Raw genomic sequence first — 26556 nt, 5'->3', positions numbered from 1 at the left:
GACAATTCCATGATCTTAGATACCTTACATGTGTAGGAAAGTACTATTTTGCCTGCCATGTTACCCCCATATTTCACTGTATATATGTTGTTTTAGTGTATGTGTCACTGGGACCCTGCTAGCCAGGGCCCCAGTGCTCATAAGTGTGCCCTGTATGTGTTCCCTGTGTGATGACTAACTGTCTCACTGAGGCTCTGCTAACCAGAACCTCAGTGGCTATGCTCTCTCTGCTTTCCAAATTGTCACTAACAGGCTAGTGACCAATTTCACCAATTCACATTGGCATACTGGAACACCCTTATAATTCCCTAGTATATTGTACTGAGGTACCCCGGGTATTGGGGTTCCAGGAGATCCCTATGGGCTGCAGCATTTATTTTGCCACCCATAGGGAGCTCTGACAAGTCGTACACAGGCCTGCCACTGCAGCCTGAGTGAAATAATGCCCACATTATTTCACAGCCATTTTACACTGCACATAAGTAACTTATAAGTCACCTATATGTCTAACCTTCACCTGGTGAAGGTTGGGTGCAAAGTTACTTAGTGTGTGGGCACCCTGGCACTCGCCAAGGTGCCCCCACATCGTTCAGGGCAAATTCCCCGGACTTTGTGAGTGCGGGGACACCATTTCACGCGTGCACTATACATAGGTCACTACCTATGTATAGCGTCACAATGGTAACTCCGAACATGGCCATGTAACATGTCTAAGATCATGGAATTGTCACCCCAGGGGAGACAATTCCATGATCCCCCGAGTCTCTAGCACAGACCCGGGTACTGCCAAACTGCCTTCCTCAGGGTTTCACTGCAGCTGCTGCTGCTGCCAACCCCTCAGACAGGTTTCTGCCCTCCTGGGGTCCAGCCAGGCCTGGCCCAGGAAGGCAGAACAAAGGACTTCCTCAGAGAGAGGGTGTTACACCCTCTCCCTTTGGAAAAAGGTGTCAGGGCTGGGGAGGAGTAGCCTCCCCCAGCCTCTGGAAATGCTTTGATGGGCACAGATGGTGCCCATCTCTGCATAAGCCAGTCTCCACCGGTTCAGGGATCCCCCAGCCCTGCTCTGGTGCAAAACTGGACAAAGGAAAGGGGAGTGACCACTCCCCTGACCTGCACCTCCCAGGGGAGGTGCCCAGAGCTCCTCCAGCGTGCCCCAGACCTCTGCCATCTTGGATTCTGAGGTGTGCTGGCACACTGGACTGCTCTGAGTGGCCAGGGCCAGCAGGTGATGTCAGAGACTCCTTCTGATAGGCTCTTACCTGTGTTACTAGCCTATCCTCCTTCCTAGGTAGCCAAACCTCCATTTCTGGCTATTTAGGGTCTCTGATTTGGGGAATTCTTCAGAAACCGAATGCAAGAGCTCACCAGAGTTCCTCTGCCTCCTTTCTGCACCAGGAGCTCTGAAGAAATCTCCCGTGGGTCGACGTAATCTTCCCCCTGCAACCGCAGGCAACAAAAGACTGCATCACCGGTCCTCTGGGTCCCCTCTCAGCACAACGAGCGTGGTCCCTGGAACTCAGCAACTCTGTCCAAGTCACTCCCACAGTCCAGTGACTCTTCAGTCCAAGTTTGGTGGAGGTAAGTCCTTGCCTCCCCACGCTAGACTGCATTGGTGGGTACCGCGTGATTTGCAGCTGCTCCGGCTCCTGTGCACTCTTCCAGGATTTCCTTCGTGCACAGCCAAGCATGGGTCCCCGACACTCTAATCTGCAGTGCACAACCTTCTGAGTTGTCCTCCGGCATCGTGGGACTCCCTTTTGTGACTTCGCGTGGACTCTGGTTCACTCTTCTTCCAAGTGCCTCTTCAGGTACTTCTGTGGGTGCTGCCTGCTTCTGTGAGGGCTCCCTGACTTGCTGGGCGCCCCCTCTGTCTCCTCATCCAAGTGGTGACATCCTGGTCCCTCCTGGGCCCCAGCAGCATCCAAAAACCCTAACCGTGACCCTTGCAGCTAGCAAGGCTTGTTTGTGGTCTTTCTGCGTGGGAACACCTCTGCAAGCTTCTTCACGACGTGGGACATCCATCCTCCAAAGAGGAAGTTCCTATTCCTCTTCGTTCTTGAAAAACACCAAGCTTCTTCCATCCGGTGGCAGCTCCTTTGCACCCTCAGCTGGCATTTCCTGGGCATCTGCCCACTCTCGACACTGTCGCGACTCCTGGACTTGGTCCCCTTCTCTTACAGGTACTCAGGTCCGGAAATCCACTGTTGTTGCTTTGCCGGTGTTGGTTTTCCTTGCAGAATCCCCCTATCACGACTTCTGTGCTCTCTGGGGGTTGTAGGTGCACTTTACACCTACCTTACAGGGTCTTGGGGTGGGCTATTTTTCTAACCCTCACTGTTTTCTTACAGTCCTAGCGACCCTCTACGAGCTCACATAGGTTTGGGGTCCATTTGTGGTTCGCATTCCACTTTTGGAGTATATGGTTTGTGTTTCCCCTATACCTATGTGCTCCTATTGCAATCTATTGTAACTTTACACTGCTTGCATTACTTCCTTTTGCTATTACTGCATATGTTTGGTATTGTGTACATATATCTTGTGTATATTTGGCATCCTCATACTGAGGGTACTCACTGAGATACTTTTGCCATATTTTCATAAAAATAAAGTACCTTTATTTTTAGTATATCTGTGTATTGTGTTTTCTTATGATATTGTGCATATGACACCAGTGGTATAGTAGGAGCTTTGCATGTCTCCTAGTTCAGCCTAAGCTGCTCTGCTATAGCTACCTTCTATCAGCCTAAGCTGCTAGAAACACCTCTTCTACACTAATAAGGGATAACTGGACCTGGTACAGAGTGTAAGTACTCCTTGGTACCCACTACAAGCCAGGCCAGCCTCCTACAACATGGCCATATTCGGAGTTACCATTGTGAAGCTACATATAGGTATTGACCTATATGTAGTGCACGCATGTAATGGTGTCCCGGCACTCACAAAGTCCCAGGAAATGGCCCTGAACTATGTCGAGGCACCTTTGCTAGTGCAAGGGTGCCCTCGCACTTAGTAGCTTTGCACCTAACCTTCAGCAAGTGAAGGTTAGACACATAGGTGACTCATAAGTTACTTAAGTGCAGAGGAAATGGCTGTGAAATAACGTGTGCTTATTTCACGCAGGCTGCAGTGGCAGTCCTGTGAAAGGGTTTGTCTGAGCTCCTTATGGGTGGCAAAAGAAATACTGCAGCCCATAAGGATCTCCTGGTACCCCAATGCCCTGGGTACCTAGGTACATTAGACTACGGACTTATAAGGGGGGTCCAGTGTGCTAATTGAAATTGGTAAATAAAGTCACTAGCTTATAGTGCCAAATTAAAAAGCAGAGAGAGCATAAGCACTGAGGTTCTGGTTAGCAGAGCATCAGTGACACAGTCAAGCACTATACAGACACACATATTAGGCCATAAACTATGAACACTGGGGTCCTGACCAGCAGGATCCCAGTGAAACAGGCAAAAACATACTGACATACAGGTAAAAATGGGGGTAATATTCCAAGAAAGATGGTACTTTCCTACAGGGGTTGGTTTAGTTACGGAAACCACTGAGGCAGTTTTAGTCTCTGATGGTTGCATTGACCTTGCCACCCTTGTTGCTTGTCCACTTAATAAGGATAAGTATAAGCAACAATCCCTAATAAATTGTGTTCAGTTGACACCTACATGGACACTGGTGCCAGTGTCACAATGGTGACTGAAAAACTGGCGGCCCCTGAGCAACACCTACTTGGTCATCAATACCAAGTGACTGACGCTAATAATAACACTGTTAGCCACCCCATGGCTGTTGTTGATCTCAACTGGGGGGGTTATTGGTCCAAAGAAAGTTTTGGTATCCACAGACCTACCTGTCTACTAGGCAATGACTTGGAGACTTCAGCTTGGGCTGAGGTGGAGTTGGAGGTTCATGCAGCAAAGCTGGGCATTCCTGGACGTATCTTTGCTTTGACAAGGGCTCAGGCCAAGCAGCAAAGAGAACAGGGAAACTTGGATCCTGGAACAATGGACGAAGAGCTTCCCAAAAGCAGGGGTAGAAAGGGTAAACAGTTATCCACTATCCCTCCCTCCACTGAAGATTCCCCTTTGAGGAGGAGGAGTCTACTTCCTGTGGAGAACCTACACCGGATGAGCTTCAGGCTGACACAGATGAACTTTTGGGTGCAGTGGGTGATGCCAAGGAGGAATTAAGTGTGGCTCAGCAGACCTACCCACACTTGAGTGTTTAGGACAGCAAGCTGTCAAACAAGAGGCAGGGGATGTCAGTGACACCCACAGGGTGTACTAGGAAAATAATCTCCTATACAAAGAGGCAAGGGACCCAAAACCTGGTATCACCAGGAGACTGGTCATTCCCTTGCAGTATAGGGAGTTTCTTTTGACCTTAGCACATGACATTCTCCTTGCTGGACATCAGGGGCAAAGCAAGACCTGGGACAGACTGGTCCCTCACTTTCACTGGCCTCACATGACAGAAGACACAAAGGAGTTTTGTTGCTCTTGTGCCACTTGCCAAGCCAGCGTTAAGCCTAGTGGCCCCCTTGATCCCACTGCCAGTGGTTTTGATTCCCTTTGAAAGGGTAGGGGTTGACATTGTTGGCCCCCTAGACCCTCCTACTGCTTGTGGCAATAGGTGTATTTTGGTGGTAGTGGACCATGCCACTAAATACCCAGAAGCAATACATCTGAGAACCTCTACAGCTCCTGCAGTGGCTTTTCAAAAGAAGTGGTGTCAGACAGAGGTAGCAACTCCATGTCTGCATGTCTAAAAGCAATGTGGAAAGAGTGTGGTGTAACCTACAAGTTCACCACACCTTATCATCCCCAGGCGGGTTGGGACTCTCTTAAAAAGCTCAGAAGGAGATGGGATGCCCTGTTACCATGCCTCCTTTTTGCCTACAGGGAGGTATCCCAGAAGGGAGTGGTCTGTAGCCCATTTGAACTCCTTTTTGGTTACCCTGTTAGGGGTTCATTAGCTCTTGTGAAAGAGGGGTGGGAGCAACCCTTGAAGCCCCCTAAACATGATACTGTGGACTATGTACTTGGCCTCAGATCAAGGATGGCTGAGTAAATGAAAAAGGCCACTAAAAACCTTCAGGCAAGCCAAGAGTTACAGAAAGAATGGCATGACCAGAAGGCTGTCTTGACTGTGTACCAACCAGGACAGAAAGTGTGAGTACTGGAGCCTGTGGCACCCAGAGCACTCCAAGACAAATTGAGTGGACCACATATAATAGTGGAAAAGAAGGGTGAGGTCACTTACTTAGTTGATCTATGCACTCCTAAAAGTCCTCTGAGTGTACTTCATGTGAACCGCATGAATCCCTACTATGACAGGTCTGACTTAACCCGGCTCATGGCCAATGATGAGGGACAGGAAGATGAGAATGATCCTCTCTCTGATCTCTTCTCCAACACTGCAGCTGATGGCTCAGTGGAAGGAGTTATTCTTGCAGACTGCCTCTCTGAGGAGCAGAGAGAGGACTGCAGGAACCTTCTAGGTCAATTTTCAGAACTCTTTTCTCTGACACCTGGTCAGACCACTTGGTGTGAACACACCATAGATGCTGGAGACAGTTTACCTGTTAAAAGTAAGTTTATAAACAGCCTGACCATGACAGAGACTGCATTAAATCAAAGGTTCAGAAAATGTTTGACCTGGGAGTGATTGAGCACTCTGATAGCCCCTGGGCCAGCTCAGGGGTGCTTTTACAAAAGCCTCATTCTCAAAATGGAAAAAAGGAGATGAGGTTCTGTGTAGATTACAGAGGGCTCAACACAGTCACTAAGACTGATGCTCACCCTATACCCAGGGCAGATGAGCTTATTGGTACACTGGCATCTGCCAAGTATCTCAGCACTTTTGTTTCAAAAGATGCTAAACCCAAAACAGCCTTCTCTACTATTCGAGGGCATTATCAGTTTACTTTTACATCCTTTGGTTTAAGGAATGCCCCTGCCACTTTTCAGAGGTTGATGAACACAGTCCTCCAATGTCTGGAAGCTTTTAGTGCAGCATATCTTGATGATATTGCTGTCTTCAGCTCCACCTGGGATGACCACCTAGTCCACCTGTGGAAAGTTTTGGAGGCCCTGCAAAAGGCAGGCCTCACTATCAAGGCTTCAAAGTGCCAGAGAGGGCAGGGGAATGTGGTTTATCTGGGACACCTGGTAGGTGGAGAACAGACTGAACCACTACAGGGAAAGAGACAGAGTATGCCCCCACGACCTTCTGGACCATTATCCCAGACTTCGTGGGTGCGGGGACACCATTTTACATGTGCACTAGACATAGGTCACCACCTATGTCCAGCTTCACAATGGTAACTCCGAATATGGGCATGTTTGGTATCAAAACATTTTGGAATCATACCCAAGGCTTTTGCAAGCATTGGTTGTATGATTTCCTGCACTCTGGGGGCTCCTTGGAATTGCCATTACAGCCTTTTAAGGTTTTCCAGGCATCCCCCAGCTGCTGCCACCTCACAGACAGGTTTCTGCCCTCCTGTTGCTCAAGCAGCTCAAGCCCAGGAAGGCAGAACAAAGAATTTCCTTTGGGAGAGGGGTGTTACACCCTCTCCCTTTCGAAATAGGTGTTACAGGCATGGGAGGGGTAGCCTCCCAGAGCCTCTGGAAAAGCTTTGAAGGGCACAGATGGGGTCCTCCTTGCACAATCCAGTCTACACCGGTTCAGGAACCCCGAGTCCCTGCTATTGCAAGAAGCTGGACAAAGGAAAGGGGAGTGATAACTGGACCTGGATCCTGGGGGCCTTGATGGTTGAGGGCGTTATTTTGCGGGACGGGTTTAGGCCTCAGGGGAGGCCCCGTCCCGCTGAGAGCCAGTCTATGCCCCTTGGTACCTGGAGCAGAGGAGCTCCAGGAACGGGACACGGACGTCTCCGTCTTTCGCCCTAGGGCATGGTAGCCCTGATTAATAGGCTGACTTATGCCATCCTTTGAACAATGGCTTTCTCATGTGCACAATGGTGCAATATGTTGATGATCTGTGCTACTGGTATGTTTTCATGACTTTCCCTGTGTTCTTTGATGTTCCTTTTAAGGGCTTTTATGATGGTATGTTTACTAGGGCATGTGCATTTTTGGTAATGCGATTACTGTGACCTTATGCATTCATGATGATATATGTTTATTATGACGTGCATTCTTTTAGCAATGTTTACCTGACTACTGCTTATGTTGAAGGATAACTAGTAATCTATGTGTTGTATGTGACTACTGCTGGCTTTCGCAGAGTAATAGTCATACTTTACCATACTTGGTCTCTGTTTGTCAAACTCCTTTCTACACTTTCATTTCTTGTCACCTACCCTTATCACGTATTTTGGGTTTTGAGGCTTTGTATAAGTCAAAAAGAGCCTCTTGTGTGTGCCGTGTAGAGTCATTCTATGCACAATAACTCAATTCTGAAATTATCCTCTCCAGTTCACATTATTACGTCTGGCGATTTGAATGCCCTCTTTAATCATTTTGCTGAATTGTTCAACCATTCCATTTGTATCGGGGTGATAAAAAGCACTATATTTTGACTTAATTCACATCTTGGATAAGTTTATATCTCTGTAGATATAAGGTGGGCACTATTATCCCCTAGATTGCTATGCATAGACTTCATCGTGACTCTCTGTGTACCTCCATAACTCATGCCCTTCGCTGTGGGCCATCTAGAATGCATGTCAATCATCACTGACAAATGACTTGCTTAATTAATCACAACTTTAACTCAAGATCCAGAGGTAACCTGCAGTTTATCATGAGTTGATTTCTAGTTTTCCAGATTTTATCTTTACTTCAACATTTTACAAAGTTCCTCTATATGTCTTTCAACATCTAGTTCCAGACCTGGTTACTAAAAACTAGATCTTATTCTCTTCTAAGATTTGACAAAAGTAAATGTCTGGATGCCAAAAAGTGAACCAGGATTGTCCGCATCTATCCACATAGACCTTGTTTTACTGCACAAATTAAAACAATTAAAAATTGACTTGGTATAAAAGGTAACCATGCCTAAAAAGATGTGATGTTTGTGGTTCTCTTTGGACTAGGTAGCTTCTTAATGGTTTTACTAAGATTCCTTTGGATTTATTGTCTACTATAGCTCCAAGTGAATGAGTATTGTGCGGGTTCTAAATGTATAATTTCTTGATTTTAGTCAATCCTCAAATCAATAAAAAATATTTTTTTCACACTCTCCTCAACTCTCAAATTCCCAAGCAACTTCATCTGTCATAGTGATGGGCCATTCCCTAACTCTGCTTACTACAGGTATGGAATATGCGCTTAAATTAATTATTTCTATGTATTTTTTCAGACATCATAATTTACTGTGAAAGACCTATGGAAATGTTATCTGAGGGCTAGGTGGTTAACTTTTATTTCTTTCTGGTGTGGCAAACCAAGAATACAGTCACTTGTTTTAATTTTTGTTATCCTCACCCATCATAGAGTGTTAGCCACTTGTTACTACTATGAGCACCTCTTTCAAAGGAGAAACATCCATCCACCAGTGTTCCTCTCTCATTGTCTTGCCTCTGCAATATAACATCAACTGCCTCGCTACTGGGGATGATTTACAAATGCATAGTATGAGAAAGTGTCCAATTGTGTCTGATCCTCCATTTTGTGCTCACTGGTAGTGCTGTTTTTATAATTTTGCACACTGGCTTAATGCAGTCTAGTCCCCGATACACATGCTCTGACTCTTAAAACATGTTGAAATATGCCAATCCCTTTTAGGCCTGTCAAACTTAGGGTGGTCTTCCCCCAAACATTTTACCTGCACTGATCTCTTTTGATTTTTTGTTTTTAGTCTCTGACTTTAGACTCTGTGCCTTTTACCACTGCTAACCAGTGCTAACGTGCTTGTGCTCACTCCCTAAAACATGGTAAAATCTGCTTGCGCCTGATTGGCATATTTAATTTACTTATAAGTCCCTTGCAAAATGTCATACCATATACCTGGGGCTTGGAAACAAATTGCTACTAATTAGCCTGCAGCATTTGTTGTGCCACCCACTTAAGTAACCCCTTAAAACATGCCCAGGTCTGCCATTGCAGCCTGAATACAGTTTTAAACTGCCAGTTCGCCTTGACAAAATAACCCCCTTCCCAAACTATAAACTCCCCTTTCATTACATAAATGTCACCCCTACGGTAGACCCGAGGTAGCCGAAAGAGCAGGGTACATTGTGATTAAAAGGTTGGACATGTAATTTTAAGTTTACGTGTCCTGGTAGACATGGGTGCTCCGGTTCTAGTCTGCTAGCAGGTAAGTACCTGCGTCCTCGGGGAGCAGACCAGCGGGGTTTTGTAGAGCACTTGGTGGACACACAAGCACACAAAACACACCCTCAGCGGCACAGGGGCGGCCAGGGGCAGCCGGGTGCAATGTGTAAAGTAGGCATTGTGTTTTGTATTGAAAACAATGGAGGGACCAGGGGGTCACTCTGGCGATGCAGGCAGGGCACAGGGGGGCTTCTCGGGCCAGCCACTGACTGGGCTAGGATGAGGCCTGCCTGCTGGTCACTCCTGCACTGGTAGGTGGTTCCTCTCGGTCCTGGGGGCTGCAGGTGCAGTGCTTGGTCCAGGCGTCGGGTTCCTTTGTTACCAGGCAGTCGCGGTCAGGGGGAGCCTCTGGATCCTCTATGCAGGCGTCGCCATGGGGGTGCAGGTAGGTCGACTCAGGGTGTCCACATCATTGGAGGTGCCTGAGAGTCCTCTGCAGTGTTGGTTTCTCCAAACTCGAGCCGGGGGCGTCGGCTGCAGAGTGTGAAGGCTCACGCTTCTGGCAGGAAGTGAGAGTCTCTTTAAAGTTGGTTTCTTGTTGTTGTTTTGTAGTTGTTTTTGGACAGAGCTGCTGTCCTCAGGAAGTTCTTGGTCCTTTAGGTGCAGGTCAGTCCTCTGAGTCCTCAGAGGTCGCTGGTCCCGCTGGATGCGTCACTGTGTAGGTTCTTTGAGTCTGAAGGCAGGCCGGTAGGGCTGGGGCCAAGTCAGTTGTCCTCTCCGTTGCCTCTGCAGAGCTTTCAGGTCAGCAGTCCTTCTTCCTGTTGTAGGTTGCAGGAATCTGATTTCCTGGGTTCAGGGTCGTACCATAATACTAAATTTAGGGGTGTGTTTAGGTCTGAAGGGCAGTAACCCATGGCTACTGTCCCTGAGGGTGGCTACACACTCCTTGTGGGGGAATCCTCCAAAACTAAGATGGAGGATTTCCTAAGGCAGGGGTCACCTCAGCTCAGGACACCTTAGGGGCTGTCCTGATTGGTGGGTGACTCCTCCTTGTTTTTCTCATTATCTCCTCCAGACTTGCCGCCACAAGTGGGGGCTGTGCCCGGAGGGGCGGGCATCTCCACTAGCTGGTATGCCCTGGGGAGCTGTAACAACAGGTATGAGCCTTTGAGGCTTACCGCTGGGTGTTACAGTTCCTGCAGGGGGAGTTGAGAAGCACCTCCACCCAGTGCAGGCTTTGTTCCTGGCCAAAGAGTGACAAAGGCACTCACCCCATGTGGCCAGAAACTTGTCTGGTTGTGGCAGGCTGGCAGGAACTGGCCATCCTAATACTCGGAGTCGTACTGGTATTCAGGGGGCATCTCGAAGATGCCCTCTGTGTGCAGTTTTCAATAAATCCCACACTGGCAACAGTGTGGATTTATCGTGCTGAGAAGTTTAATACCAAACTTCCCAGATTTCAGTGTAGCCATTATGGAACTGTGGAGTTTGTGTTTGACAAACCCCCAGACCATATACTCTTTATGGCTACCCTGCACTTACAATGTCTAAGGTTTGGCTTAGACACTGTAGGGGCATAGTGCTCATGCAACTATGCCTTCACCTGTGGTATAGTGCACCCTGCCTTAGGACTGTAAGGCGTGCTAGAGGGGGGACTTAACTATGCCACAGGCAGTGGGTTGAGTGCATGGCACTCTGAGGGGAGTGCCATGTCAACCTAGTCATTTTCACCCCACCAGCACACACAAGCTGTGAGGCAGTGTGCATGTGCTGAGTGAGGGGTCCCCAGGGTAGCCTAATACATGCTGCAGCCCCTAGAAACCTTCCCTGGCCACAGGGCCCTTGGTACCATGGGTACCAGTTACAAGGGACTTATCTGTGTGCCAGGTCTGTGCCATTGTGGGAACAAAGGGAAAGAGCACTGGTGCTGGGGCCTGGTTAGCAGGATCCCAGCACACTTTCAATCATAACTAGAATCAACAAAAGGCAAAAAGGTTAAGGGGTAACCATGCCAAGGGAGGCATTTCCCCACACCTTGTGTTACTTTAAAGCTTTGAGCAGGCACCTTTCATGACTTTTGTAGACTGGCAGGAGGGAAGGCAAGCCCCATGCAGCTGCTATTGTCCATGTGGGCTACCTTGAGGGGGCCCCTTCAGTTCAAGTCCTATATATCCCTCTGAGACATAGAAATCTGAGGGACTCCTCACTGAGCAGGTCCTTCTCTTTCTGAATTTCTGTCTTGGTTCAGCAGATGCAGCAGCTGCACTCTTCCTTGGTGCAGCCTTTTTTTCTAAGGGCCACAGGTTCAGCAGGTGCAGTCCTTCTGTACATTTCAAGACCAGCAGTGTTCTGTGGTAGCCAAGTTCATTGCCAAAATGGCTACAATCCCCATGAGACGCCCTACCCATTCTCACAAAAAGTTTCATGAGGTTGGCACTAAACAATCCCAAAGTGCATCTCTGGAGGTTGCACTAAGCAATCCCAAAGTGCATCTCTCTAAACAAATCCAAAATGTCAGCACCCTTCTTCCTTGAGACAGGACTATGGGCACACCCCTGATGTGTATCCAGCATAACGAGCCACTCCTTCTAGAAAACCAATTCTGCAACAGGATTTTCCCCTCTGTAAGAGATGCCAGGACAGGCTATGTTGTATTTCGCATTTGCCTATCAGAGCAACTGCCTGTTTGAAGTTGGACCATTTGTTCCCTCAACCCTCAGGCCATCCTGTTGAAGGAGGTCACAACTCCTCCCTCTAGCAGGCCTTTCCTTCCCCATTCCTGGCAGTGGTTCACACCTCCTGGCATGAGGGCAGCAGCCTGTCTTAAGTGATGGCTGCTGTAATGAACCAAAAACAGCTACTGGAACTTTGTGGCAAGAAAGCGGTGGCTTTCTAATGTCACCTTAATATTAAACATGGCATTAAATCTGACCTCAGTATTATGTTGGGTTTAATGCGACAATTAATCTGATACCTTGGAGTACTATATTTGGTGGTCCCAAATGGAAGTTGATGCTTAGCATTTGGGATAGTGCAAACTCATATTAGCCAAGGACACAATGAAAATGACAGTTTTAGGTTTTTATTGTCAGGACATGTAAAACATAAAAGAAACATGTCTTACCTTTTAATATATAGCACGGTGCAGTGTGGGCTACAAAGGCCTACTCTAGGGGTGACTTATGAATAATAAAAAGAAAGGCTTTGACTTGTCAAATGGGTTTGCATTCTAAATACTGCCTGGCTAGAAGGTAGTAACAGTTCTACAGCCATGTTTTCACTTTGTCACTGCAGTGGTGACCAATGAGTGCAGCAGTCCACTAGTAAACATTTAACTTACTAGCCCCGGGTCTACTCTGTATACGTGGATCTTTTAAATAGGTTAAATAAGCCAAACAGGTATTAGCCAGTTGTACGTACACTTTGAGGATTCAGAGCACGTGGACTAGGGATGGTCAGCAGACCCCATTGCACTTCAGAGTAGACAAAGCAGCAGCATCGGTCCAAAGGGGTGATCATCCAAAAAAATACCTTTCTTGCTAAATCATTTTATAAAAGTATGATACTGATTCATCAGCATATACAGCAATTAGCATATTTACCTGTGTTATAAAAAACAAGCACAATCACTTATAGTAGCAAACGTGGATTTGCACTTTTTATCTTGAAGCCACAAACCTCCCCCCCCCCCAACAACTTTGTCAAGGACATTTGAAGTAGTTCATCTGATTTGAGAGGGATATTTAATATCACATGAGTTGTTGTATCTTTGTGACAATCTTGTTGAGCGGTTGCTTCTGACTTGAGAGGAACATCTAGTCTAGTTTTGAATGCTGGCATTTCTTTGCACACTCATAGGTATGAGAATGTGAAATAGAATGCTCCGGAAACCAAAATACAAATTGTAAAAAGCAGTACGTTAATTCCAGGTCAGGAAGATTTTTCCAGACATCAAGCTATACATTGCACATGGAAATACAAAACATAAGCATGAAGGAAGATGCAAATAGAATTTTACCTATTAGCCCCAGCCCTCCATCTCCCCACAACCGGCACCATCCCTAAGATGCCAACAAAATCAAAATACTTTTCTGAGTATTTCTTTCTTTCTACAGAAATACTCCTCTCCATTCCTAAATCCTCCCACCGCCCTCTATTGGCACCCTGCAAGTGCCAAGCTTATAGACGGCTCAGGGTAGTGAAGATTATCTGTAAGTAATAGGATCAACTCTATGTGGTCAGATTTAAGAAATCTCTCAGTAAATGGTGCTAACTAGCCTAATGCAGGAATATTCATATTGTCGGTTTATTGGTGGAGCCACACAAGGCAGCAATCTACTTATGGATCCCCCAACCCCTACCCATAGCAGTCATATTTGATGGATAATAAAGAGAGAAGCAGCATACATGAAAGAAAGTGGTTTGTAAGTTCGCCCATGAGTCTAAAGTGGATTTACACATAATTTTCTACCGCAAAATATTTAATGACAGGAAGTAATGATTCATACAGCCCTACCTGATCAAATGCTTGCTGCCAGAGGTCATTTTTTTCTATTTTAACAAAAGTGCCCTAAGTATTCATTATGCAATGAAGTTTGCTTTTATACAAAGGTCACACATCTTACATGTACAGGTCACTCCGGCGTTCCTCCCTGTTGGACAGGTTTTATCATTCCAGCCTCGCTGTGCACATTTCCACAGTGCAGACTCATCTCCTTGGCACTGGACATTACCCATCATAACTGGCAAAGGGCTGTTCCCGAATGATGAATTATATTGATAGCTTTGCACAGCTCCACATCTAAGCTGTCTGCAGACCACCGAAGCATCTCTCTGATCCCAGCCATCATCACAGACTTTTCCCGATACCCCATTGTGCTTGATTGATACTCTTCCAGCACAGACTGAGGGGCCGTTCACCAACCAGATACCATCAGGACCTGGGAAGAGATTAAAAGGTGAATGGAAAAGATTGCAAACAAAAGGAACTAAGAAAATGTAATATCTTTTTCATCAAAGGAAAGCTTGCCAGGTAATATTCAGTGACAAATGGCTTGCTGTGGGAATAAATAATTAAAAAATGCAATAGTTCTTTTTCCAATATCCCATTCAATGCAGTCTTTGGCATCTACGTGTTCACCATATGAATGTAATGGTCTAATGCATGGGGAAGGAGAGTCCATTATCAATACATTTGGGCACCTCTTTGGACATCGCTTCACTTGTCAGCTTTTTACCATGGTGGCTGCAGTAACAGCAACCCTTCCGACAGGTACAGTGGTTATCGTAGGACTCTTACTTTGGTTTAGGGTGGCAGCTCCACCGATTGTGGGTGACTTCATCAGTCCTACACCAGCTGGAAGCTGTCGACTTTGTCGGCTAGCTAGCAGCACCTTACCTAAACCTAGAAAGTACAGGTGATTTGTGGCAGCCTAGAAACATGGCACTGATTCCTCAGGGAAGTCATGGTTGAACATATCATACCCCTTTCTCTCCGTTACACAAAATCTCACACATGCTAAGGCAGACAAAGAGGCACAAGATAGGTTTCAATATATTTATTGAAGAGAGTGCACCAGATAATAAAAAGCATGAGCTATAGTTATTAGGCAGATGAAGCATAATACAGTGACGATTGTGAATAATAGAGTAAAAAATACAAACAGTCCCAGCATCCTGACATAATCATGATTCTAATGATTCCTACCCACACCCTTATGTCTAAACATGAGAGCATAGTGCTGTTAACCTTCTGCCTGACACACCAGGATCAGCAAAGCTGTCAAAGGAATAGCGTACCTCCTCAGACGGCCATGACTGGAATGGCATCTACCCTCCCTAGGCCTGTGTGGTGTTTACATAACACAATATGTTGTGTTCTAAGAAGAGGCCTGACATGATAATTGGTCTAGAGCTGAGGGTTGACTCCGTATCTCTTGGAGTGACAATACTAGCTAAAATATTGTGTACAAACATGACAGCCTTGAGCAGGGTACAGAGTAAAATCTGTGCAATGGGCTAGTGAAAATGTGCAACAAGGACACCTTGCCTTCTCAGAAAAGCAGCTGGTTAAAATATAAAAAAAACAACCTGAAAAGCAAGCGGCGCCAAACTATAATAAAATGAATAAAGTGTGTATGTGTGTGAAAGGTCACAAGCTCTGGGCCTAAAGCTAAAATAAGGGTGCCAAATGTAGGTGCTAATGGAAACCCATAGCATGGTAGTTGGTCAGTGATTATTCCCCTTTCCATACTCACACTTCTAAGGTGTCACATCAACTGTAAGGTTCTAAAATATGTCCAATATGGCCATGAGGATACATTTTTCTGATTGTCTTTGAATGTGGAGGCAGGAAGGCCTTACCTTAATGTGTACGTTTTCTGTCCTGCCTCCAGCTAAGCTCTCAAGCTTTACTCATGGCTTGGAGAATTGTACGCGCTTCATTCCTTGATCCCTGTTATGCTTAAAATCAACACAACACTTTCATTTTGATAGTTTATCCTCCATCAGCAAGAATACACATGAGAAACATAAGACACCCAACTCACCTTTCACTCCAGCCTCAAGGCTATTACTGAATGGATGCAACCAGTCCATAAGACTCAGCTCTGAGTCAAGTTCTAAAGCACATGCATGCAGGTAGGTTTCTTAGCACTAGACGTACTGTAGCTGGATGGGACACCAGTTTGGTAAAAATATGTTTTTCTAATTCAAATGCTATCCAGGAATCTGGGAGAGATGATGGTCATTAACAAATACATGTCCAGAACCCTGAAGAATTCACTAGCAGATCTGACTAGGCCTGAGCCTAATTTTCACTACGCAGTGTGATTTGGCATAATCTCGAACATTTTACATTGTGAAAATTTCATGTAACGCTTGGGACTGCACCGTTACAATGCATTGTGTAGATTATATATCTGTTGGGGGAAAATCATCTCCCCGGAGCAGAGACATTTCTTTTAAGTGGGCACCAATAAAATTACTTTGACAAGAGTCATGTTGTCTAAACTTGTTTACTAAAGAAGACTAGTCAGGTAAATATTGAGTGCAAACATTTTTTTTAAAAGTTGCTTGGAATACACAGAGGAAGTGCTATAGAGAGTGAGGCTATAGTATAGACAGTCTAAAGTAAACAAAAACGTGATGGACGTAATTCTTGAATTAATCTCAGCTCCTGGTAATTACTCAGGTTTGTATCCCAGTCCATTGCTATTCTGCACTACATGTCACCTCAATTTGGTCCCAGTCAAATGCAAATCTTTCCCATGGGAACAGTCCAGCCTTTAATGGGCAGTGCAGGGGACCCCATTGACAGCCCCATCACGCTTTCCACTGCCCGAATTACAAACAGTGGAAAGCGCAACGGGTGCTGCTGCACCCGCTGCACCGCCGCATTGGCACCAGCTCAATTACGAGCTGGCGGCAAGGTTGAGGCCCTGTTCACCGCAGGGCCGGTAGCTGGAATACTCCTAATATGGCTGGCGGTGTTCAGGCCACACCGGTTGCCTGATGGCAGTACGAGTTTGGCGGGCGGCAGAAACTCGTAATGGGGGCCACAGTGTGCACAGGATCCATGTCTGGATTTAACGGTTCCATTTAGAGTGACACATTAAAGTATTCTATGGGCAGAATGCCTGAATTAATACTGGAATTAATCACAGATTGGGCTTCAATATGTCACCTTTGCACTTGGGAATCAAGTGATACATCCACTATGAAACAAATTTAGTATATATTGTTCAGTTCTTTACCTTGTCCAAAAGAACAAGAATCAAGGTTAACAGGTATCGATTCTTAATAATCACTTTATTTAGGGCTCAGTTATCAATACACAGTCTCAACTTCCCGTTCTATTGAGGGACAAAAAGCACAGGGACAATACTAGTGAGGAGGAATGTCTAATGAACCCACTGGTCAGAAGGTCATCCAAATACTTTTTTAGGTTTTAATTTTCATTATGACTAAAGTTCAATGTTGCTCCCAGTATTAAGTCAATACAACAATTAAAGCTTCTGTGGGAGGGCCTTAACCTTATCAAACACATCCTGATAGTATTGACATTGACTAAGTAAACCTTCAACAGTAGATTTCACATTTGATGCACATGTGAGTGTACGTGCCCACTCAGTGGACAGTTTATAGCAACTTTCTATGCAAAATTTTGAATCCAGAGCCACTTCTTGTAGGGACGAGTCTATTTTTGGATTATGCCTCTAAAGCCAAGGCACTCCCAAGATGGCTACAAAAATGAAAGTATCTATCAGATCGGACCTGGTGGTCTCCAAATAACCATTGTTGTAAACTAATTGAATGGGTTTGGTTTGAAAAGTGCTCAAGCCGGAAGATAATTCTGATCCAGTAACTGCCCTTACAAACCATAGGGACATCAAAGGTTTTGGCTCAAGTAATAGCAACAAACATCAGCATGATTTGGAGAGCTTAATGCAAATGAGTGGAGATCATTAGCATGACTGTGATGGTAAGATATCTCGGAGCACTAGCAAAGGCATTAGCAAGACATAATGAGATCCTGTGTCATGTGGCACCCGAAGAGTGTCTCTCGTTCCTCTCCAATCTTTTAAGTTTTCTGTATCTGGAAAGGGATTATTGGCAATCACCACTGCTTTTCTGGGATTCTTGGGCATGACAGGGCATTCACGGGCAAAGTGCCCGGCCTTTCCACAGCAAAGACAGGGGTTTCATTTTCATGTTTTGTCCTTCTATTCTTTCAAAACAGGGCTCCGAGTTTCTCAACGCAAAATAGGTTCCCTACTATCAGATGACTTGACCTCAACTTCTTTCTGCTTCCTCCGCCTATTACTGCGTTCGAATTGAACCAGGATGATTTTTCCCTCACTCTGACCAGCTCTATGGTTCAACTTAACCAGTAGGTCAAGGAATTCTGCACAATCCTCAGAGTGATCTGTTACCTGTGCAAGAACGTCTTGCCAACCTTCAAGCCCCAGAAGAACAAGGTAGTTATTTTTTCTCTAGCTAGTTTGTTTCCAGTATTATTCAGGTGAAATTGGTTATGTAGGACAGCAGGTCTTTGTTTTCCTGTTTAAGATTGAACAACTCATTGTCGCTTGCCTGCATAAAAGTATGTTTGGCAAATTGCTTGCACATTGCTTCTTTGAGTGAAGCAAGATTGTATAGCATCGGACCATCATTCTCAACCAGAGATGTAGTCCAATTTCCCACGTTTACAACTAAATACGAGATAATGAACGCCACGTTGGAAGCAGCACCAGGAAATGAAGCAGGTCTACGAAGGAATTGCTCCCAGATTTTCAGTCCAGAGGCTTCCATTTTTGGAGTTTCAACTTCAGGACCATATTCTTCCAATGTAGGTTTTGCAATTCTGCCAGGACACAGGTGAGGGCCATTGTCTTCCACAGACCGGGTAACCTAAGAAAGGACTTGGGACACATCTCAAGTGTCAACTGGGTCATCAGATCCCATCTCCGCTTAGGAAGAGTAATTTTTCATGCACTTTGGCCTCCACCCAGTCCACTCAGGAAGCAAAGATATTTCACCACTCCCCCTTCAGGTTAACCCTTATTAACAAAAGAGACTTGCGGTGAGAGAATAATGGTCATAATCATGGCGATGAGCGTACAGGCTGACTGGCCAGATTTCAGGGTTCAAGACAATTGGAAGATATCACGAAGGGACTGAGCTTCAAAAGGGGTTGTTGGCCCCCACCTTCCAAGTGAAGGTGTTGGGTTACTCTAGTCACAAGCAGCAGGACTCTGAACCCAAAGATGGCACTGAACGGCAACACAGTTCTCTCTTCGGACAGGTTGACTAAGCTGAGCAGGGGGCTGTGTTTGAAAACAGTATTCAGAGCCTTTAATGCAGGAGTTAATCTGGAGCCTTCTAGCGCATTATTGAGTGTTTCCTGTCAATTAGAATGCTGCTTCCAGCAGGAAACTGGGCAGGAAATGGAGGCCTTTAATTAGATGGCAGGGCAGTTGAACAAATAAACAACAAACAAGCATATCAGGAAATGTTGATGTGAGCACAAAACAGAGATTTAAACTAATTAGCACCACATGTTTATTCAAACAAAAATTCCGAGCATTCACACTTAGGTAAACAGATCTCTTAACAGTGAGTATCAAAGAACATGGCGCCTGCCTACCTGGAAAAAGGTGATGATGAAAGAGAACAAACAGCATATGCAGACTGGGGTAAAATATTACATCCAATCACATGCCCAGGTGTAACCGCACACTTTCAAACTTCCCAAACTAATACACTACATTGTTACCAGCTCCTACCTGGATATCTCAAGTGGAGCCACGCTGTCTTTCCAGTTCTACTTTGATGGCTATGTATTTTTTTATAGTAGGCTTGGGTGAAATTATGATTACATTTGTGTAATCGGTGTAATGTTGGTACTTTCACGTAATAAAATTGAAGCAAAATTACTGAGAACATATCATTATGACACATGGTGTACTCTGGGAAGAAATGTTTAATTGTAAGGTGTACTGTTTGAATGCATTTTTAATGCAAGCAGCATTTTAGGTAGATGTTTTAGTTGTGCGGACCATTCGAGTAATTTTTCAGTGCAAAACTAACAAGCATTTACAATGCAACGGGTCTCGCGTTTGCTCATGTTAGAGCTGATCGCGTTGTAAACTCCTAACCCGACTTTTCACCTATGGGGCAAAAGTGCATTTATGTACATAACCCGAAAAAGTGAAAATAACTATGTAAAGCGCTCGACTTCTGCCAAGCGAGATCGCGCTCGTAAATTAGAGAAAAAGAAGTCCACGAGCCCGATTGAAAACAGCGAGCCTCGCATGTTTTCTGTACTTGGTCGCTGCGATCGAGGAGGGCTAGCCACCGGAAAAGGCATGACGTATGCGTGTCTTCGACTAATAAAAGCAAACAGATTTTATTAGCTAAGCCCGCGAACCAATAAAAAACACTGACGTGAAGTTGACAGGGCTCCGAGCCCTTTTCTAAATACTAAAGCGTCTTGCTGCGATACGCATGCGCGAGCGCATGCAACGCAGGCTCGACCCTAAAAACACCAGAGCGAGCAGCAGTAATTTGGACCTGAGTGGCAAATATTTCAGGTAGATTCTTTTAGCCAAGCAGACCGTTTGGGTAATTTGTGAGGGCAAAACTACAAATCCAATCATAGGCAGCAGTGTTTTAAATTGCAAAAAGCAGACAGTGACTCAAAATTACACTTTTAAGTTGAATACTTACCCAAATGGCTCATCCTGGTAATTTCTTTAGCGCAAACTGCATTTTGCAAAATGAACATTAAATTTTGCTTTTATTTTTCAATTCTGTGTAATTACGCTACAGCAAGTTATGCAGTTTCATGCTACCCTATTTTTGTAGCCTGCTAGCCAGTTGCCAAGGGCTATACCATTGTTAGAGGTCCTGAACACTAGTCATAGCTATAAAAATGGAGAGGGCCATTAACAACTGCTATAACCAAAGGCTGTGGGTTATAAGGCTATTAGAACATTCCACCCACTGAGGGTGAATGTTCTGAATTAAAAAGGAAGAACCAGGAAGACAAACATTAGAACGGGGAGCAGAAGACTTATACCAGACATTTGTAGCCCTGAGACACCTCATTGTCTTCAATGGAGTTCCCAACAATTCAATGCTATAACTAAACATATTTGCCTGCATTTTATTTGAGTATAACAGATGCACATCAATGTGACATAATCTGAAATATCTGTACTCTCAGTGGGTTAAATACAACCAACTAAAATCAAATGTGAATTATACTGTTGGAGATAGGCATTTTTTTTCAAGTTTCAAATGATGACAACAGGCCATAGACATTCACTCCTAAAAGCCCAGTCGCTGCTCAGTCATAGGGCACTTGTTTGCTCCTCGTGGTGACTGCAAGAAGCCAGAGTCTTTTAGAGGGTATGTTCCATCTAGAAAAGGAAGGAGGGGTTGAAAGGGAGGAAATGCTAAAGGTAGGAGGTGTAACAGTGATGTTTAGGAGAATAGATTGGGCTATGGACCCATACCTCATGGGAAAGGAAAGAATCCAAGGGTTGCTACAAGGGGCTGACGACAAGAAGGCAGTGACATAAAGGGGCAGATTTGCAAGCCCCTAGTGCCTCATAGCTCCACCTTAGCATCATTTTTTTAAAGCTAAGGCAGTGCTAAGTAGGCCATTCCCCAGCGCCATATTCATAAAGTGGTGCAATGCATGCATCATGAGTGCAGGAGGCCCGAACAAATGGTGCTGTGCAATTTACAACAGTTCACTGCGCCATCCCTGGGGTGGTGATTTGTAATGCCGGCACAAGGCAGGCGTTAAAGTGACGCTACTGTATTGGCCTATGGGCCTCCCTCTGCTTCCTATGGGCCTCCCTCTGCTTTGCTGCACTTGCACCAACGTTTTTGGCACAATAGCTACAAATATTTAGAAGGTGTTGGGGTAACGACCGCCATGGTGCGCTGTATTGTAAATACAGCCCAAACATGGTGTTGTTAGGGGGATCGAGAGGAATACAAGAAAAGTGGCCCATCTGGACCGATGCTCCACTTTCTTGTAAATATACCACAAAGTTTATTCACGTGAGATCGAAAGGGGTTCACACAATCTTTGAACAGATCAGTATCTTCCTGTAGGTCTTGATCAGCATAAGGAAGATGGAACAAACAAAACAAAAAGCTTGTGGTTATCCTTACAAAAAATAAAGTTTTGGGAGTATAACCAGTTGAACACCCAGTAAGACTCCAAAAGCACAAATACCCGAAGGATTTCATATCTGAACTCCACCATTGCTTATCCTTGTTAATCTGCACCCTCAGCATCTATGTGTCATCACCGTAGAGGGCTGATTCTCGGAGATCTCTGAGCCAAGAAAGCAAAGCAGACATACAGAAATTATAATAGATTTAGATATTTATTAGAGTATAGCATTATTAGCATAGAGGGATTATAAATATTGGCGAGCAGTAGCTGAATGTTGACCATGTGCAGCAGAAGAAGTTTTGCCATTCTGAGGGGGACAGTCCCCTTCTTTAGCTTGACTCCATGTGCCAATGCTCTCATTATCAGAATAAAGGTTTGAACAGTTCCCTGGGGAGCTAGGCCTTTGCTACAGCTTTCTAGAGCTATTGATTAGCATTTCAGTGCCTGGTTCCTTCAAATTCTATGGTCATGGTCCAGATGGTTGCCTTTATCACTTTCCTTCACACATTATGTTGATCTTGGCTAGAAGGAGACAATTTGTGAAACAATATTATATAATAACAAGCCTTGTTATGCAAGAGATTGTACATTGTACATATGTTCTCTAAAGTGTTTAAGAATGCCCTGCCTCACCTCCTCTTATCCACGGTCTCTGCCTCACCAGGTCATCCTCGCTCTGACCACAATCTCTCCCCAACCAGTCCAACCTCTTCCCCATCCCAGTCTGAAGGCCTCCTCCCTCTACCCCTCTTGATGGTGCAGTGCCTCATTTTGTAGATAAGTTCACCTCCTGTACATTTATATACTCATATATATGCATATTTTCAATTTGTTTCATTTAACAGTGTTTGCTGTGGCACATTTAAACCTTAGAAAGTGGTTGAGCACTTTGCAGGAAAGGTTTTTAAAAATATTATAATGTGTAAGAACCAAGTTATGAACAGGATATCAGATTTACAATACAAGAAAAGTGGATGTTGGTACTTAGACTGCAGAGGATAGTGCCAATATTTTAAGAATGAAGTGAGTCTTATGTGGGTGAGAAGGGCATTCAATATTGCGGTGACATTCCCATTCCCTTGGAAGGTGCATTTTTAGGGTGGACATCTTTCTGATATTATGGTTTTTGGGAAGGAGCATTGATTTGCTTCATGGGCCCCCGTGTTTAGACTGCTTTAGGCTGCTCCAGTTTTGTGTCAGAAGTTATTTGTGCAGTTGCAGTTGAAGTCCTTTGCATCTCGTATGGTGGTTCATACCTTTATTTTAAAAGTTCCTTCATGCACGGACGTATCAAAAAAATCCCAGAATCAAGTAATATGTGGGAATGGTTTCACCAATCAAACAGAAATACGGTTATGGACAAAAATGTGCCCAAAGATGGCACATTTTGGAGTGGGTGGGAAGGCTACAATGTTGGGTTAATTAAAGTACAAGGGGAAAAGATTTGACTTGAGATATTTGATTGAAAAGGTCTACAGATTGCTCAGATCTGGCCAGATGTGATATCTAGGCTTAGTTCAAATATTTGTCTTCACCAAAGTCATTCCCAAAATTTAACATAACAATTGTTACATGAAATTCCCAAGATTATTCTATGCACCACATTGCATTTTTGAGATTTCTGGTATAAATCCAATTATAAGAGCATGGGAGCAAAAGATATGATGGAATGCAAGTGATTATGGGTCAGGTCACTCGCTATTTTGCTCAATTTCTAACTCAAAATTTGTCCTCATGTCTAAAAATAGCACAAAATGCTGCACCATTATTTAACCTGTTGACCCATAATTTCATTTAATTTTTGGGACATTTTGCATAATTTCTGCAAAGTTAATTGCATGAGTTTCATCCAGACTTATTAAAATCCTCTGGTTGCGTTACAGAGTAGGTCATGATGGTGTGGATGAACAGAGAAGAGGTGCCTTTAGAGGTAGAGATTGCCAACTTCCAATTTATGTCAGGACCAAACAAGGGTGGTGTCTCAAGTCCACATATGGGAGAGTGATTAATGTTGGTGTAAGTTTTTCAATCTACAGTAGGATAATACTTCTATGCCTAGAGATGGCAACATGGACAGGGAAGGAGTCCAAGGTGCTTAGGTGTACAGATTTCAAAAGGAACATCCTTCTTAGAAGACACAATTGGTGACTCTATTTCTTCACAGACATTGGGTTGAAGGTTAGGGGAACTGTGGTGAATGGTAGGTCAATCAAAACCTGAAGAAGGAATATGTGCATTGCTAAAGTATGAACTGGGAGCAGGGAAGACATGAGCTTCACACCATAAAAGAAGATTTAATGAAATGCTTACATAAGACAATTGTATGCAGATCAGAAATCTACTGGAATCCAGTGGAGTGATGCTAAGGAGATTTTCAAGTACTCCTATTTCAGCAAATTTTCTCCCAGGCTTGATGCCTGCTTCTTGAATCTCTGTGCTGAAGCCAGTGTACTCTTCGTGGATGTGCTACAATAATGGAACATTCTTCTTCCTCCCCCCAGCAAGTGATCTCTGTATTTCTTTCTCTGCAAGCAGCTATAACTCCATGCCATATGCTGGTAAAGTCACTGAAACAACTTGGCACACTGTGTTGATGTTCTACAACATGTCTGAGTGGCCAAATATATATGTAACAATATGGTGTCAGTAAGTGAGATAGGAACTGTATAACACCCTAGTGGACTGCTTCCACATTAAGATAGCCACCAACTACAGTAACTTTGAACCCCAACCCACCGACCGCCACAGCCTCCTCATGCCACTGACACTACTGACAATCCTCTGCTCCCCTCAAGGGATCAGCTCACCACACAAAGCACCTCAGCTATCATGAACTCCATTCACTCTGGAGGACCCACCGACCCCTGCCCCACCTCCTCCATCCTCAACGCATCCATCATCACGGCTGCCTTCCCCGAACAATGGAAACATACAAATACAACGCAGACGGACTCTCCAGATATTCCCACTTAGACAAAGAAGACTCATGTGGGCAAGGTTAGCCTTATTGTCCCTTGTTTGTGGGGGCTATGGGGGTTCTCTAAGAAACTACCCTCTTTTTGGCATATTAACACCAAATTCTGCCTCATGTCCGTGTGTTTGACTGTGTCACTGGGAACCTGCTAACCAGGACCTCAGTGCTGATGCTCTCTCTCCTCTCAAATTTGTCACACTGGTGCCCTTGTATAAGTCCCTAGTATTTGGTACTTAGGTAACCAGGGCATTGGAGTTTCCAAGGGATCCCTATGGGCTGCATCATTACTGTTGCCAACCATAGAGAGCCCACAGAAAGGCTTCCGCAGGACTGCCTTTGCAGCCTGCGTGAAATGGTGCATGCACCCTTTCACAGCCATTTTCACTGTACCAGGTCACTTATAGGTCACCTATATGTCAGGCTTTCCAACCCTGAAAGCTGGGTGCAAAGTACCTTTGTGTGAGGGCACCCCTGCACTAGCAGAGGTGCCCTCACATTCATCGTCCAGGACCATTTTCCTGGACTTCGTGAGTGCGGGGATGCCATTTTACGCAGCTCCACAATGGTGACTCCGAATATGGTCATGTAAGGAGTCTAGCACCTGGAAACTGTACCCCAATACTGATTCCAGTATTGGTTTTACAATTCCATGCACTCTGGGGGCTCCACAGTGGACTCCCAGTACTGTCATACTAGCCTTCTGAGGTTTTCCAGGCTGCCCCAGCCGCTGCCACCTCACAGACTGCTATCTATTGACGAAGACACTTTTGGCTCAGACAATTAAATAACTCCTTTGATGTCCGGACGGAGTAGTGGTGATCAGAGGAAGGTCTATATTATTCGGGGCGGACAATGTAAAGGTCTTTTCACCTGTTATTGCAGGTTAGCATAGAACTCTAAATCAGGGCGGTGGAGGTCCCTCGGAATGGCAGATGTAAAGCCCAACTCTAAATAAGTCTCATACTCTTTGTGATGACTCAAATGAGGTCTGAGCCATTTAAAAGGATCTCTGAGACAGAAAGTTTGCAAACCAGAGTAAAGCCCATCCAGTGATGCCAGGTTTAGAGCATTAAGTCAAAAGAACAGAGTGATTGACTGTATGAGAAAGCTGATGCAAAGACCAAGAGGATAAATGCATTAGAAGTGCAGGCATCATTAGCATGTCACAAACCATCAAGAACTAAGACAGTTCTGTACTTTAGCCTACACTGGGAGGAGTGGAGAAGTCCATTGTTGGTCACGACTCATGAATGTTGTTGGCGGACCAAGAGCCTACTAAGGAAAGGCAGTTGAAAAATGGGTCTGCAGTTAGACCATTTACTCTGAGTTCAGAGTAGGTTATTTAATAAGAGAAGCATATATGGCATTATAGAATATCTGGGGTACAGCCTTCACAGAGGGAAAATTAATGATAGCCCTGGCCCAGCTCACAACTAAGAAAATCCTCATGCAGAATAGGGTCACCAGGAAGAGCCAGAAGCTTTGCTTTGGGCAAACAACAGAGACAATCCCCTTTAAATTAATGCACAACACACAGATAGGGTTACAAGATTAGAGAATAAAAAATAAATATCTATAGATTGCTAAAGAGAAGGATCCTGAGAAAATTGGATGCCCTCAATTTACTTGAGGGCAAAATCAGCAGT

The 26556-nt window shown here is 44.8% G+C and overlaps 1 protein-coding gene across 1 annotated transcript in view; it reads right to left on the bottom strand.

Moving 5' to 3' along the window:
• LOC138286373 (scavenger receptor cysteine-rich type 1 protein M130-like) overlaps window positions 1–26556 on the bottom strand; it is a 793269-nt gene that overhangs the window by 641281 nt on the left and 125432 nt on the right. The window contains exon 4 of the mRNA XM_069226532.1: window positions 13865–14179. Coding sequence (XP_069082633.1) covers window positions 13865–14179 — 315 coding nt within the window. The remainder of the gene's footprint in view (window positions 1–13864; window positions 14180–26556) is intronic.

The sequence above is a fragment of the Pleurodeles waltl genome, chromosome 3_2 (assembly GCF_031143425.1).
Source record: "Pleurodeles waltl isolate 20211129_DDA chromosome 3_2, aPleWal1.hap1.20221129, whole genome shotgun sequence".
In the NCBI taxonomy this organism is placed as follows: Eukaryota; Metazoa; Chordata; class Amphibia; order Caudata; family Salamandridae; genus Pleurodeles; species Pleurodeles waltl.
Note: the sequence above shows the minus strand (reverse complement) of the source record. Positions and strands in the feature narration are given on the sequence as shown.